Source organism: Callionymus lyra, chromosome 17, assembly GCF_982586985.1.
Source record: "Callionymus lyra chromosome 17, fCalLyr1.hap1.1, whole genome shotgun sequence".
NCBI classification, from domain to species: Eukaryota; Metazoa; Chordata; class Actinopteri; order Syngnathiformes; family Callionymidae; genus Callionymus; species Callionymus lyra.
The window spans coordinates 20706207-20721742 of NC_141834.1; the positions used below are offsets into that span (position 1 = coordinate 20706207).

The 15536-nt window shown below is 34.6% G+C and overlaps 2 protein-coding genes across 2 annotated transcripts in view; one reads left to right on the forward strand and one right to left on the reverse strand.

Annotated features, from left to right (window-relative positions):
* hspb6 (heat shock protein family B (small) member 6) overlaps window positions 1–15536 on the reverse strand; it is a 138728-nt gene that overhangs the window by 101325 nt on the left and 21867 nt on the right. The window lies entirely within an intron of this gene.
* The window catches only part of st14 (ST14 transmembrane serine protease matriptase), a 44089-nt gene continuing 28691 nt past the window's right edge, over window positions 139–15536 (forward strand). Inside the window, exons 1-5 of the mRNA XM_087812965.1 lie at window positions 139–304; window positions 8185–8335; window positions 8635–8792; window positions 10654–10724; window positions 13208–13380. Of these exons, the coding sequence (XP_087669091.1) occupies window positions 284–304; window positions 8185–8335; window positions 8635–8792; window positions 10654–10724; window positions 13208–13380 (574 nt within the window). The 5' untranslated portion in view covers window positions 139–283. The remainder of the gene's footprint in view (window positions 305–8184; window positions 8336–8634; window positions 8793–10653; window positions 10725–13207; window positions 13381–15536) is intronic.

Here is a 15536-nt window from a genome sequence, read left to right on the forward strand (position 1 = left end):
TGATAAACACGAGGAATATATAATATGATGTTTAAAACAAACATTCGTGCTCGTGTAGGCGCGCCCCCTCGACAGCTGACGCGCGCGCGCCCCTGCACAGGTATTCTGGGCGTGGCCTCGCCAGGCGTAAAAGCAGGAAGTAACTCAGGTGTTCTCGTCTCTGCAGCTCTGCCACGCTAAAGGAAACTTGTTTATTCGAGTAAATACATCAAAATATCGAGATCACATTTCCAAGAGATTTGTGCGCGCGCGGCGTCTCCAGGGCAACCGCGGGAGTTTGAAGATGTACTCTGCGAGATATGACGTGAGTGACAGTTCTGATCGTTCAGGGAGGAGATGTTGTTCTGAGAGACTCTGAGAATGTTTGACACATTTTGAATTGTTGACTTTTGTCTCTTAAACATTAACGAGTGACTCATGATCGACATGTTTGAATGAACAACTGTTTGACTCTTTAACACCTTGACTCTCTTAACTTCATGAAGTATATTATAAATGTTTGATTGTTTGTTGAAATCAACTCAGGATTAATGACTTAACTTATCTTCAGTGCTTTACTTAATGGACTTAAATCAAGGCCTTTAAACTGAAACTAATACAAACATTATTTCACCTAAAGATGGTTATGATTGAGAAACTATAGACACAGAACCAAGAAAAGTCATTTAATTATTTTTATTATTAGGTTTAAATAAATATATTCAAGAATTATATATAAAAACAAAGTATATAAACATTTATTCTTAGTTCTCTACTCAAACTTATTACATCTGCCAAGGAGATCACGTGTTTGCTCAACCATTCATTATGTGTCGATTAGCAAGAGGTTTGTGATAGAACTTCAACAATACGATGTATAGTGATTTTAAGTATTTTCGAGTACTTGAATCTGGCGTTGTGATAGTATGTCAATAAACACAAAATATTCAACGTCCTCTATAGGTGTGTGTATCTGCAAGAATCTGGCGTTACCATATGCATCACGATACAAGGGAAGAGATATGATATATAGTGATACTATAGTATCAAGTATATGTTTGTAGTATTGTCCAGTACTTGACTCTGGTGTTGTGATACTGTAGTAACAAGTGTATATTTGTAGTTTTGTCCAGTACTTGACTATAGTGCTGTGATAGTGTAGTAACAAGTATATATATGTGTAGTATTGTCCAGTACTTGACTCTGGTGTTGAGATACTATAATAACAAGTATATATGTGTAGTATTGTCCAGTACTTGACCCTGGAGTTGAGATACTATAATAACAAGTATATATGTGTAGTATTGTTCAGTACTTGACTCTGGTGTTGTGATAGTGTAGTAACAAGTATATAGGTGTAGTATTGTCCAGTACTTGACTATGGTGCTGTGATACTGTGGTAACAAGTATATATGTGTAGTATTGTCCAGTACTTGACTCTGGTGTTGAGATACTATAATAACAAGTATATATGTGTAGTATTATCCAGTACTTGACTCTGGTGTTGAGATACTATAATAACAAGTATATATGTGTAGTATTGTCCAGTACTTGACTCTGGTGTTGAGATACTATAATAACAAGTATATATGTGTAGTATTGTCCAGTACTTGACTCTGGCATTGTGATAGTGTAGTAACAAGTATATATGTGTAGTATTGTCCAGTACTTGACTCTGGTGTTGTGATAGTGTAGTAACAAGTATATATATGTAGTATTGTCCAGTACTTGACTCTGGTGTTGTAGTATTTACAGACCGCATGACTCTTGACAAAGTCGTAACTACTTTCATTTGTTTTCAAACCAAAATATGTCCAAACATCATCTTTAAAAGCTGCTGGACTCACTGTATCCTCTCGTCCTCAGTCATCGCCGGGAACTCGCAAAAATCGAACCATCAAATAACTGTTATAAAAATAAAATACCATTTAAAGCAAACATAAATAAATTCAAAGGATAAATAAAAAAAATATATATATCAATACAGTTCTGTTAAATATCGATAAGGTATGGTAAAAAAGGTTATGTTACTCTCTGTGGCTCAGAATAACTGTTCTTGTGGTTGCATGGAGTGAGTTTTGGAACACTACTGCCACCTGCTGTCCTAGGTGTGTAAATTGGCTGCTTGGCAGAGGTCTGCACTCTCGGAGCGCTTTACTAGTAGCATCGAATAAACTATTTATTTCGTCTCAAACCTTTTCCTGGTGTTTTCAGTCCTGAATATCTATTTATTTGTAAACAGACGTCAAGTCTTTGAAAGCATGTTTTCCTGGAAGCTTCACGCGCGACATTATGAAAATGTGTTCAGACTCATCAAAACCTACTTCAGCGCCGGAGCGTTGACAGGCGACGGCGGCGCCGGAGCGCGGCGGAGTCGGCGCCGCTCGCTAATGGCTGCGGCGGCTTTTATACTTGACAGCGTCTTGAAACTCGCGGCACGAGTGGCAAAAACACCTCCTGGATCCTGGCCGGGAAGTGTGTTTGGGTTTTTGGCGTTTTTAGGTTTTTTGACACAAACTTTTCAGGTGATTTGACGCTTGATTGATGAGTCGAAGCTGAACTTTAGCGGAAAAAAAATTATGTTTAAATGTGAGGAAAAACAAACCAGTGCTGTGTCTCAAACCGTGCACTTCTCTATGTGCACTGCTTTACAGTACACTGCAAGACAGTGCACTCAAATTTTCAAAATGTAGTACTGTCTCAAATCAAACTCTGATGCTACACACTAACAGGAAATGACTCGACAGCTTCTTCTTCTACTACTATTTAACACTGATTGAAACCAGTTGAAACACTATCACTGACACTTTTAAACAATAGAAACAAGTTCTTAAGTTGTGTTTCGTTGTGTTACTATTGTTGTTTTGTGGTAAAACTAGTGTTTTCTCAAGACATTTACGTCGGTATCTTCGTTGGTAGCTTCAGTTTAGCTTCATCTACATCACCAAGATGGCGGACGTAGAGGTTGGAAAGTGTCCATCGATCCACACTTAATTTTCTGAGTGCACCAATTGAGTGCTCATTACGCACTACATTTTTACACACTGCTCGATGTGGACACACTTGTGCACTCAAAAATATTAAGGGTGTGTCCCAAAATCATGCACTTCTGCACTTAGACCCGTTTGAGGGTGCGAAGTACACTTCATGTTCGCACACTGCTCAGTGTGGACGAGCTTGTGTACTCAACATCTCATCAACCTTGTACTGCATGTGTTGTTCGTCGTATCTTCGTGTCAAATTTCACCAAAAAGTAGTTGATTTACGAGGTTCTGTACGTTTAAATCGTGACGTGTGATTCCATAACTTTAACCAGGTTGGTTTTATAAATTTCAAATCTCATAAATTAATCCAAAAAAGTGCTTAAATTTATTGATTAAATGTTTAAAGAAAGTGTCTTTTGATTAATAATTATAATTTTTTAGCTTGTTTTCTTGTTTTTTTTGTCTCGAACAGAATTCGTTTTTGTATTTTTTTTTCGAGGATAAATTAGAATCTAATAATTAAAATGGAGCTGACATAGAGTTTTGTTTAAGCTCTGATTAATAATTTGATTAAAATATAAGTAGACGATAGTATTTTTAATCTTAATTGAATTGAAGGAACCAATGTTGCTGCAGGATGTTGGACGTGTATGTTGACGGACTTGTGTCGCACTCAAAGATGTCCCTCTTAATCGGGCGTCGACCTCAGTTGATTTACACACGTCTCCAAAAAACCTGTTGTTTCTTGAGGCAAATATACAAAAATTTGAAACTGTAAAAATACCTTTTAGTTGGGATTGTTTGAAGGAAAATTGCATTGAAACAAATGATCGTCACGAGCGAAAACTGAATTTTGAATTATTTTTAATTTTTAAAAGCTATAGCTAGAAATAACTATAACTAGAAAAACACCGAGACGGCACATACCTCTGCCAAGGAGCCTGTTCCACATGACTAAAACTGCAAAATATCAATAATATGATCTGGTCTGGAAAAGCGCTATATAAATAAAAAATACTAACTTACTTTTTTAACATTTAAAAATGGAAATATTATTAAGTTATGTACCGAAAAGACATATGTCCTCGACCTCCTTTGTGTCAGTAAAGATAAAAAAAACAAACTCTTCTCTTTTTTTTTGTTGCACTTTTTGACTAAAATCTTACATTTTCTATTAGATTACCTGAATCTTTATACTTAAAATAAAGTTTTTATGATTGTTTTTATATCTTGGATCAACAGATTGACTGTGTTTAGCTTTAATAAGAAAACTTAAAGTGTATTTTTGTGTATTTATTGCGTGTCATTACATTATTGTGAGTGTTTATCTCTGAGTTGAATCAAGTGTATCCACTGATCTCAAGCGTCGCTGGACTCTGAGCCCGAATGAAGACGACGACACAGTTTCCAGTAAAAGGGTTAATTCTCTCCTCTGAGCGTGAAGAACGAGGGATGAACGAGTGTGTAATGGGTTTATTAGGCGCTGATTGATTGATTGATTTGGGGGAGAAAAAAAAGGGGGGGGGAGACCCCGCAGCACTCGCTGACCCCGGCCGCTAATGATCCCCCTCGTCTCGGGGCCCAGATCGCCGTTTCTGAATTCCAATTACGAGCAACTGGCGCTGAAGCCCGGCCGCGGGACGCGGGTCTTAATTGCCGTGAGTTATCATCTGGACTCGCTGTAATTGAGCCTCCATCTTGAGGGGCGGCGAGTCTGACAAATTGATGTAATACCGAAGTGATTCTACAGCTACTAATGCTCCGCTCTCGGGGCTCCCGTTCATCGTGTGTCGATCACTAAACCGGGGCCCCTGAACCGTCCAGGACCTGAACCCAGTATCGAGTCTCGTGCACGAGCCGACGCCCACAGCATCCCGTGGCTCCTCCACTCATCATGTGGTCCGACCGGTCGGTCCGGCTCGGCTCCCGCGTGCAGCTGCTTGTTGGACGAACACTTGGGTGTTTCCTGGAGTCGCGGTTCATTTCTACACATGTTTGCTTAACTTTACTCACGCGTCTGTGTTGAAACACTTTAGTTTTATCTTAAGAAATCTTTCATCGCGTTCTGTTTGTTTTTATACGTATTAAATACGAGTCATTTTAAAGTAGGCACTAAAAATAGCATCAACTCTCTCGTCAAAGATCACTTTTAGTAATGCGAAGAAAAAAAAAGGATGTATGTGTAGTATTGTCCAGTACTTGACTCTGGTGTTGTGATAGTGTAGTAACAAGAATATATGTGTAGTATTGTCCAGTACTAGACTCTGGTGTTGTGATAGTGTAGTAACAAGTATATATGTGTAGTATTGTCCAGTACTTGACTCTGGTGTTGTGATAGTGTAGTAACAAGGATATATGTGTAGTATTGTCCAGTACTTGACTCTGGTGTTGTGATAGTGTAGTAACAAGAATATATGTGTAGTATTGTCCAGTACTAGACTCTGGTGTTGTGATAGTGTAGTAACAAGTATATATGTGTAGTATTGTCCAGTACTTGACTCTGGTGTTGTGATAGTGTAGTAACAAGGATATATGTGTAGTATTGTCCAGTACTTGACTCTGGTGTTGTGATGGTGTAGTAACAAGTATATATGTGTAGTATTGTTGAGTACTTGACTCTGGTGTTGTGATAGTGTAGTAACAAGAATATATGTGTAGTATTGTCCAGTACTTGACTCTGGTGTTGTGATAGTGTAGTAACAAGTATATATGTGTAGTATTGTCCAGTACTTGACTCTGGTGTTGTGATAGTGTAGTAACAAGTATATATGTGTAGTATTGTCCAGTACTTGACTCTGGTGTTGTGATAGTGTAGTAACAAGTATATATGTGTAGTATTGTCCAGTACTTGACTCTGGTGTTGTGATAGTGTAGTAACAAGTATATATGTGTAGTATTGTCCAGTACTTGACTCTGGTGTTGTGATGGTGTAGTAACAAGTATATATGTGTAGTATTGTTGAGTACTTGACTCTGGTGTTGTGATAGTGTAGTAACAAGAATATATGTGTAGTATTGTCCAGTACTTGACTCTGGTGTTGTGATAGTGTAGTAACAAGTATATATGTGTAGTATTGTCCAGTACTTGACTCTGGTGTTGTGATAGTGTAGTAACAAGTATATATGTGTAGTATTGTCCAGTACTTGACTCTGGTGTTGTGATAGTGTAGTAACAAGTATATATGTGTAGTATTGTCCAGTACTTGACTCTGGTGTTGTGATAGTGTAGTAACAAGTATATATGTGTAGTATTGTCCAGTACTTGACTCTGGTGTTGTGATAGTGTAGTAACAAGTATATATGTGTAGTATTGTCCAGTACTTGACTCTGGTGTTGTGATAGTGTAGTAACAAGTATATATGTGTAGTATTGTCCAGTACTTGACTCTGGTGTTGTGATAGTGTAGTAACAAGAATATATGTGTAGTATTGTCCAGTACTAGACTCTGGTGTTGTGATAGTGTAGTAACAAGTATATATGTGTAGTATTGTCCAGTACTTGACTCTGGTGTTGTGATAGTGTAGTAACAAGAATATATGTGTAGTATTGTCCAGTACTAGACTCTGGTGTTGTGATAGTGTAGTAACAAGTATATATGTGTAGTATTGTCCAGTACTAGACTCTGGTGTTGTGATAGTGTAGTAACAAGAATATATGTGTAGTATTGTCCAGTACTAGACTCTGGTGTTGTGATAGTGTAGTAACAAGTATATATGTGTAGTATTGTCCAGTACTTGACTCTGGTGTTGTGATAGTGTAGTAACAAGAATATATGTGTAGTATTGTCCAGTACTTGACTCTGGTGTTTTGATAGTGTAGTAACAAGTATATATGTGTAGTATTGTCCAGTACTTGACTCTGGTGTTGTGATAGTGTAGTAACAAGAATATATGTGTAGTATTGTCCAGTACTTGACTCTGGTGTTGTGATAGTGTAGTAACAAGTATATATGTGTAGTATTGTCCAGTACTTGACTCTGGTGTTGTGATAGTGTAGTAACAAGAATATATGTGTAGTATTGTCCAGTACTTGACTCTGGTGTTGTGATAGTGTAGTAACAAGAATATATGTGTAGTATTGTTCAGTACTTGGCTCTGGTGTTGTGATAGTGTAGTAACAAGTATATATGTGTAGTATTGTCCAGTACTTGACTCTGGTGTTGTGATAGTGTAGTAACAAGTATATATTTGTAGTATTGTCCAGTACTTGACTCTGGTGTTGTGATAGTGTAGTAACAAGTATATATGTGTAGTATTGTCCAGTACTTGACTCTGGTGTTGCGATAGTGTAATAACAAGTATATACAGTATGTGTAGTATTGTCCAGTACTTGACTCTGGTGTTGCGATAGTGTAATAACAAGTATATACAGTATGTGTAGTATTGTCCAGTCCAGTAAAACTTGCTTAAGTTTGTGTGGAGAACTTCTTCCCTTTTTTATATTCCTTTAAATACATTTTTCTTTACTAAGGTTTCTAAATATATTGTCCATAATTTTTTTTAAAGTTTTTTTCCTTCATAATTTGGCTCGTCCCTCACAGCAGTCTGGATGTATCTGAGGAACTTAAAGGGCACCTAATGTGCTGATTTAAGTGTGTCTTGAATTGTTTATATATATTATATATAGTCTCGATTATACTCATCAGTTTCTTTTTGCACAGAACTTTCATTTAATAAAGATATTTACATTAGAAAATACTCTTAAGCCCCGCCCCCTTAAATGCGCTGTTTTGGCTTCTAGGGGAGGACACCTGCACCAGAGTGATGTCAGAATGTATAATTTAAACCGAAATCTCGTTTGGAGAGATTTCAGACGAGAACTTTATTAAGTAATAACTTCAAAACGGAGCAAAGTCATGATGAATGAACTACTGCATTTTGAATACTTTAACATTTACAACATGTGAATAAGTCACGAGAGTTTTCACATTAGGTGCCCTTTAAAGGGTCTGGTCAGTAGACCTATTGTGAGAAGCAGAGTCACCCGTGATGGACTCTGAGTAGAGCAGCTGCTCCTCCATGTTGAGTCGGTCCAGGTCCCTGAGAACTTGTTGTTCCAGTCAGATCAGGTAAAGTAATCACCACGTCTTGCATATTCATGAGCCTCCGGTTCTCCGCGGACCCTTCAGTCGATCACCTTGATGCGGAGACGTGACGTGGAAAAAAAAACCTTCAAACGCGACTTGATGTCTGAACCGTAACCATCTGGTTCTTCTCCTCCAGGGCCCCGGAGGAACCAACCACGAGCGGATCGACTTCCTCACCAGCAAAGAGAAGAAGCCGTCCAAGCGGAAGCTGGGCGTCGTGATCGGGGTCCTGCTGGCGGTCCTGGTCCTCGCCGCCGTCGCCGCCTTCCTCATCTGGCTGTTCGTCTGTACGTGACCTTGAACCGTGTCTAGAGCGAAGAACATCTGAAGGTCGATCGCGGAAGCTCGTGAAAGTCTTTATTAACAAGTAAAGTCTCGGCGTCTTTCATGCGTCTTCACGCTCAGACGGACCTTCTGAAGCTCCGAAAAAATCCTCTTTAATTGCTCCGAACCCTCGACTGTCATCTCGGTTTAAATCTCTCACTTCTCGTGGAAACTAAACGTTCAAAGCGCGTTTGAAAAAAAAAAGTGACGCCTCGTCTCGTCTGCCTGATCAAAAGTTTCGCTTTTTGTTTCCCTCCGTCAGTCAAAGATGCCGAGTCATCGAAGCTCAGCGCTCACCAGGGTCCTGCTGTGAAGGTCTTCAGTGGACACATGAAGCTGCCGCACGTCACCTACGACCAGGCGCTGGAGGACACCAGCAGCAAGACCTTCAGCAGCATGGCCGACAAGCTGCAGGAGGCGGTGAGAACGGGTTTTACTTTGAAACTCTCCTGACATGTTTTACACTTATTACTTTATAAAGTTGATCTGAAATCTGAGCGAACGAGAGGTTACGAAAGTCCATTATGGCGTAATAATGGATTCACTCCTCCAGCTGTAATCACGCCCCGCTTTGTTTATACAATGAGTCCCTTGGAGGTGGAGACTTCAGGATTGATGACACGCGATGACAAATCTCCATGCTTGACCAATCACGGCAGAGTGGGTGTGGTTATGGTCAACAAGATTTAATCTCCAGAACAACAACGGTTTTTTCAGTGGGCGGAGCTTAAGATCATTTTCTAATGTCAATATTTCAATGAAAAGAGAGTTTTTTACAAACACACACTGATGATACAATAGAATCACATAGAAATACAGTATATATATATATATATATATATACTTGTTACTACAGTATCACAACACCAGAGTCAAGTACTCGACAATACTACACATATATCCTTGTTACTACACTATCACAACACCAGAGTCAAGTACTGGACAATACTACACATATATACTTGTTACTACACTATCACAACACCAGAGTCAAGTACTGGACAATACTACACATATATACTTGTTACTACAATATCACAACACCAGAGTCAAGTACTGGACAATACTACACATACAGTATATACTTGTTACTACACTATCACAACACCAGAGTCAAGTACTGGACAATACTACACATATATACTTGTTACTACACTATCACAACACCAGAGTCAAGTACTGGACAATACTACACATATATCCTTGTTACTACACTATCACAACACCAGAGTCAAGTACTGGACAATAATACACATATATACTTGTTACTACACTATCACAACACTAGAGTCAACTACTGGACAATACTACACATATATACTTGTTACTACACTATCACAACACCAGAGTCAAGTACTGGACAATACTACACATATATACTTGTTACTACACTATCACAACACCAGAGTCAAGTACTGGACAATACTACACATATATACTTGTTACTACACTATCACAACACCAGAGTCAAGTACTGGACAATACTACACATATATACTTGTTACTATACTATCACAACACCAGAGTCAAGTACTCGACAATACTACACATATATACTTGTTACTACACTATCACTATATATATCGTATTGTTGACCCTGTATATGTATCGTATCAACAGATTCTTGAAAATACACATCCTTATTCACAAAATGTAATTACTAGGAAACTAAATAATTACCACATAATTACACACAAAGACCTCATGTTACAAAACATAAATATTATATATTTTCCTTGGAAACACATCATGTCTTATTTAGACATTTTCAAAATGCATTTTTTTTGTAAAGATCTTTTGTAAAATGATTAGTATTTTATATTTATTATCCATAATTTAAAATAGTCTTTTGACACAACCGTCATGTGACCTGTCAATCATCTGGTTGAAGGTTAGAAGGTCACGTTGTGTTAAAGAGTTTTGTTTTTCCTGCAGAAGTTTTTGTTAAATCTGTACCAATAGTTGTACAACATGTAAAAAAAAAGAAGTAGTTTTTCCGGCCATAACACTCATAAGTATCCCCTAGTACTTAGTTTCCAGGTGGTTTATCATATTGTTTACCCCGTGAGCCAGGACTCTGTCACTCTGACACCTCATCTGTTGTGGTGCTCAGTGTGTCCTGCAGCAGGTCCAGCGCTGGAGATGCTTCACGTCCTCGCAGCAGCTTCTCCAGCAGTCGCCGCTGAAGGCCAGAAGCTCCAGCCTCGTGTTTACATGCTAATGTCTGCTGGACCCGCGGCGCCGTCGCCAGCACGACTCAAACTCATTTGTCTCTCTGCAGCTGGACCACAACTACAGGCTGGATCCACTGCTGAAGACCTACTACACCAAGTCTGTGGTCACGGCCTTCAGGTAGAAGATGCTTCTTTTTTTCTTGAGCTTCTCGCCTTGATTGTTTGATTCACGACATTCATGACAGTTTCTGATCAAATGTTTACATTCAACCCCTGAGAATATAAAGCTTTGTTTAATGGTTTGTCTTATCGTTAAATACATTCAAAGTATTAATTGTTTATCTTATTGTTAAATACATTAAAAGTATTCATTGTTAAATACATTAAAAATTATTTATTGTTCATCTTATTGTTAAATACATTTAAAGTATTAATTGTTTATCTTATTGTTAAATACATTTAAAGTATTAATTGTTTATCTTATTGTTAAATACATTAAAAGTATTCATTGTTCATCTTATTGTTAAATACATTACAAGTATTAATTGTTCATCTTATTGTTAAATACATTAAAAGTATTAATTGTTCATCTTATTGTTAAACACATTAAAAGTATTAATCGTTCATCTTATTGTTAAATACATTAAAAGTATTAATTGTTCATCTTATTGTTAAATACATTAAAAATAATAATTGTTTATCTTATTGTTAAATACATTCAAAGTATTAATTGTTCATCTTATTGTTAAATACATTAAAAGTATTAATTTTTCATCTTATTGTTAAATACATTAAAAGTATTAATTTTTCATCTTATTGTTAAATACATTAAAAGTATTAATTGTTCATCTTATTGTTAAATACATTAAAAGTATTAATTCTTCATCTTATTGTTGAATACATTAAAAGTATTTTTTTTTCTTATTGTTAAATACATTAAAAGTATTAATTGTTCATCTTATTGTTAAATACATTAAAAGTATTAATTGTTCATCTTATTGTTAAATACATTAAAAGTATTAATTGTTCATCTTATTGTTAAATACATTAAAAGTATTAATTCTTCATCTTATTGTTGAATACATTAAAAGTATTTTTTTTTCTTATTGTTAAATACATTAAAAGTATTAATTGTTCATCTTATTGTTAAATACATTAAAAGTACTAATTTTTCATCTTATTGTTAAATACATTAAAAGTAATAATTGTTCATCTTATTGTTAAATACATTAAAAGTATTAATTGTTCATCTTATTGTTGAATACATTAAAAGTATTAATTTTTCATCTTATTGTTAAATACATTAAAAGTATTAATTGTTCATCTTATTGTTAAATACATTAAAAGTATTAATTGTTCATCTTATTGTTGAATACATTAAAAGTATTAATTGTTCATCTTATTGTTAAATACATTAAAAGTATTAATTGTTCATCTTATTGTTGAATACATTAAAAGTATTAATTGTTTATCTTATTGTAAAATACATTAAAAGTATTAATTGTTCATCTTATTGTTAAATACATTAAAAGTAATAATTGTTCATCTTATTGTTAAATACATTAAAAGTATTAATTGTTAAATACATTAAAAGTATTAATTGTTCTTCTTATTGTTAAATACATTAAAAGTATTAATTGTTAAATACATTAAAAGTATTAATTCACAATCAACAATCACATTTTCTCATTATTTCTAATCAAACTTTTGCTCTTGAATATTAAACTACATACAAAAAAAATCGAATAAAAAGAAAATAATTCATAAAAAATAAATGTTAAATCCGTGGTTCCCATGGTGATCCGTGCGCCCCCCTGAGGACGCTCTGTGTAATAACAAGTGTATGGAGGTCGAGTTGTTTCTTTGTTCATTGAAAAAAACAAAACAATTGCATCAAAAATATGTTTTCAATGGAACATTTAAATCAATCAAAAAGGAGTTTGAATTAAAATTGTTTTACTTCAATGAAAACAAATAATTTTCAATCCAAAAAAAGTTTACTTCGATCAAAGAAAACAGTTTGAAAATATTTATTTTGATTAAAGTTCTCTTTTTTTTTGGCCATATTATGTTGAGGACCTTCAAGCCTTGATTAAACTATTAAATACCAAAATAAGCTTCAATCAAGTATTTATTTATTTTTTAATCAAAGTGAAATTACCTTTTATTAATTTTATTATTTGATTGAAGTCTTTAATTTGTATTTTCTTTGCAACCTGTTATAAAGTGAAAGAAATCCAGCTCCATAGCAGTCGAGAAAACAAAAATCAATGGCTTGTAATTGAAACTGCAATGCATTATGGGTACTGTGAGCGACATTAATGACTGAAAAAATAATTAAACAAAGGCCGAATGTAGTTATGCCACGGCCTAAATGTGGCACACAGGCCCTAAGTTTGACATGTCGTTGCAACAAAAACATATTGTTGACTCATTTCTGTCATTTTTCAAAAAGCAGTAAATATATGACATGAACAAGAACATTAAAACCTGATTATCTCTAATTAAATGTTACATTTGAATTGAATATTTGAATTTATATTTAATTAATGATTCATAGTGACATTTATTTAGTAAAAAACGTATCTTTACTTTAAATTCATGTCTGTTTTATTGCCTAAAAACCCAATAATAAACATGTTTAAACTCACACGTCCCCAGCGAGGGCGTCACCGCCTACTTCTGGAGTCAGTTCGACATCCCCGTGGAGGACCTGGAGCTGGAGTCCGAGGTCTCGGAGGAGCTGGTGCTGGAGTCTCTGGAGACCCTGACCCAGCAGCCGAGGGGCGGCAAGAGCGGCGCCAGCGTCCAGATCAGCGAGATCACGGCCGCCGGTACCAGAACCACCGCCGGTCGCTTTCTGTTAGTCGTAGAAAAGATGCATTTCAAGTCAAGTTTAGTCTCCAGAACAAACTGAATGAACGCAGCTTAGGCGCTGAGTTCACCGAGAGGGAGTGTGACGAAGACTGGTTGTTAGCGATTGACATGTTGATCGAGTTGTTCAGTGATTTTGTTTGAGTTAAAAACCAGTTGGTTTCAAATCAAGTCCAACCAAAGCAGCAAAAACATCTGAACAATCAATCGGCAAAATATGTCATTTTTAAACAATTCAAATAGTTCAGTGTGAACCGTTTTAAAAATTTAAAATTAAACAAAAAATTTTTTCCGGCCATTTTGTTTTTTTGGCGTTTAATTCTTACACTTAAAACTCATTTTAAAACATATAGTAGAGAACAAGAGTTTAAGTCATTTTTTTTTTAAACAAAAAATATTTTCTTTTAGATTTTGAAGACGTTGTTGTTGTTTGTGGAAACTTTACAATTAAATATTTGTACTTCACTGTAAGGATTTTTTAAAATCTTTTAACAAATATTTCAGGCGTATTTAGTCTCAAAATATTTTTTTAAATGACAGTTTTCTGGACTTGGATCATTGTTGCATCAAATAAAATTGTTTAAATTCAAATAAAACGTTAGTTTCATCTTTCAGTCACGCGGAGAAAAATATAATTTGCAGTTTAAATATCAAAACAAGATTTAAAAAAACATCTTTTGACAAAACAAACATTTGTAAACAATTCAAATAGTTCAGTGTGAACCGTTTAAAACACTAAAAAAGAAAAAGTTTTTCCGTCCATTTTGTTTTTTTTTGTTGTTTAAATTTTTGCACTAAAAACTCACAGTAATTTTGATATTTTATCTTTAAAATGTAACTTATCTAGTAGAGAAAAAAAACAACAAAAACTGTTTTATTAGATTGAAAAGATGTTTTTGTTTGCAGAAACTTCACAATTAAATATTTCTACTTCACTGTAAGGATTTTTTAACTTTAAACAAATATTTCAGGCGTATTTTGTCTCAAAATATTAAAAAAAAATCAATTTTTCTTGACTTGGATCATTGTTGCATCAAATAAAATAATTTAATTCAAATAAAACTTTATATTTTTCTCAGCGCGACTGAAAGATGAAACTATTCTGCAGTTTTTTAGTGCAATTTTTGCACTAAAAACTCACAGTAATTTAAATATTTTATCTTGTAAATGTAACTTATCTAGTAGAGAATAAAAACAACAAAACAACAAAAACTTTTTTTTAACTAATTTTAAGATGGATTTGTTGTTTGTGGAAACATTTACAATTAAATATTTCTACTTCACTGTAAGGATTTTTTAACTTTAAACTAATATTTCAGGCGTATTTTGTCTCAAATATTTAAAAAAAACGACAGTTTTCTTGACTTGGATCATTGTTGCATCAAATAAAATCATTTAAATTCAAATAAAACTTTATATTTTTCTCAGCGCGACTGAAAGATGAAACTATTCTTCAGTTTAAATATCAAAACAAACGGTTTGTTCTCGGATTAAAACGACATTTAAAAACATCTTTTGACAAAACAAACTTTTGTAAACAATTCAAATAGTTCAGTGTGAACCGTTTTAAACATTTAAAATTAAACAAATGTTTTTCCCGCCATTTTCATACGTTTTTTTAAACGTCGTTTAAAATTTTGCACTAAAAACCACTGAAAATGTAACTTATCTAGTAGAAAAAAAAAAAAAAAACTGTTTTATTAGATTTTTAAGATGCCTTTAATGTTTGTGGAAACATTTACAATTAAATATTTATACTTCACTGTAAGAATGTTTTAACTTTAAACAAATATTTCAGGCATATTTAGTTAGTTTTCTGGACTTGGATCATTTTTGCATCAAATAAAATCATTTAACTTCAAATAAAACTCGATATTTTTCTCGACTGAAAGATGAAACTATTCTTCAGTTTAAATATCAAAACAAACGGTTTGTTCTCGGATTAATACGACATTTAAAAACATCTTTTGACAAAACAAACATTTGTAAACAATTCAAATAGTTCAGTGTGAACCGTTTTAAACATTTAAAATTAAACAAATGTTTTTCCCGCCATTTTGATTTTGTCGTTTTAATTTTTGCACTAAAAACTCACAGTAATTTTAATATTTTATCT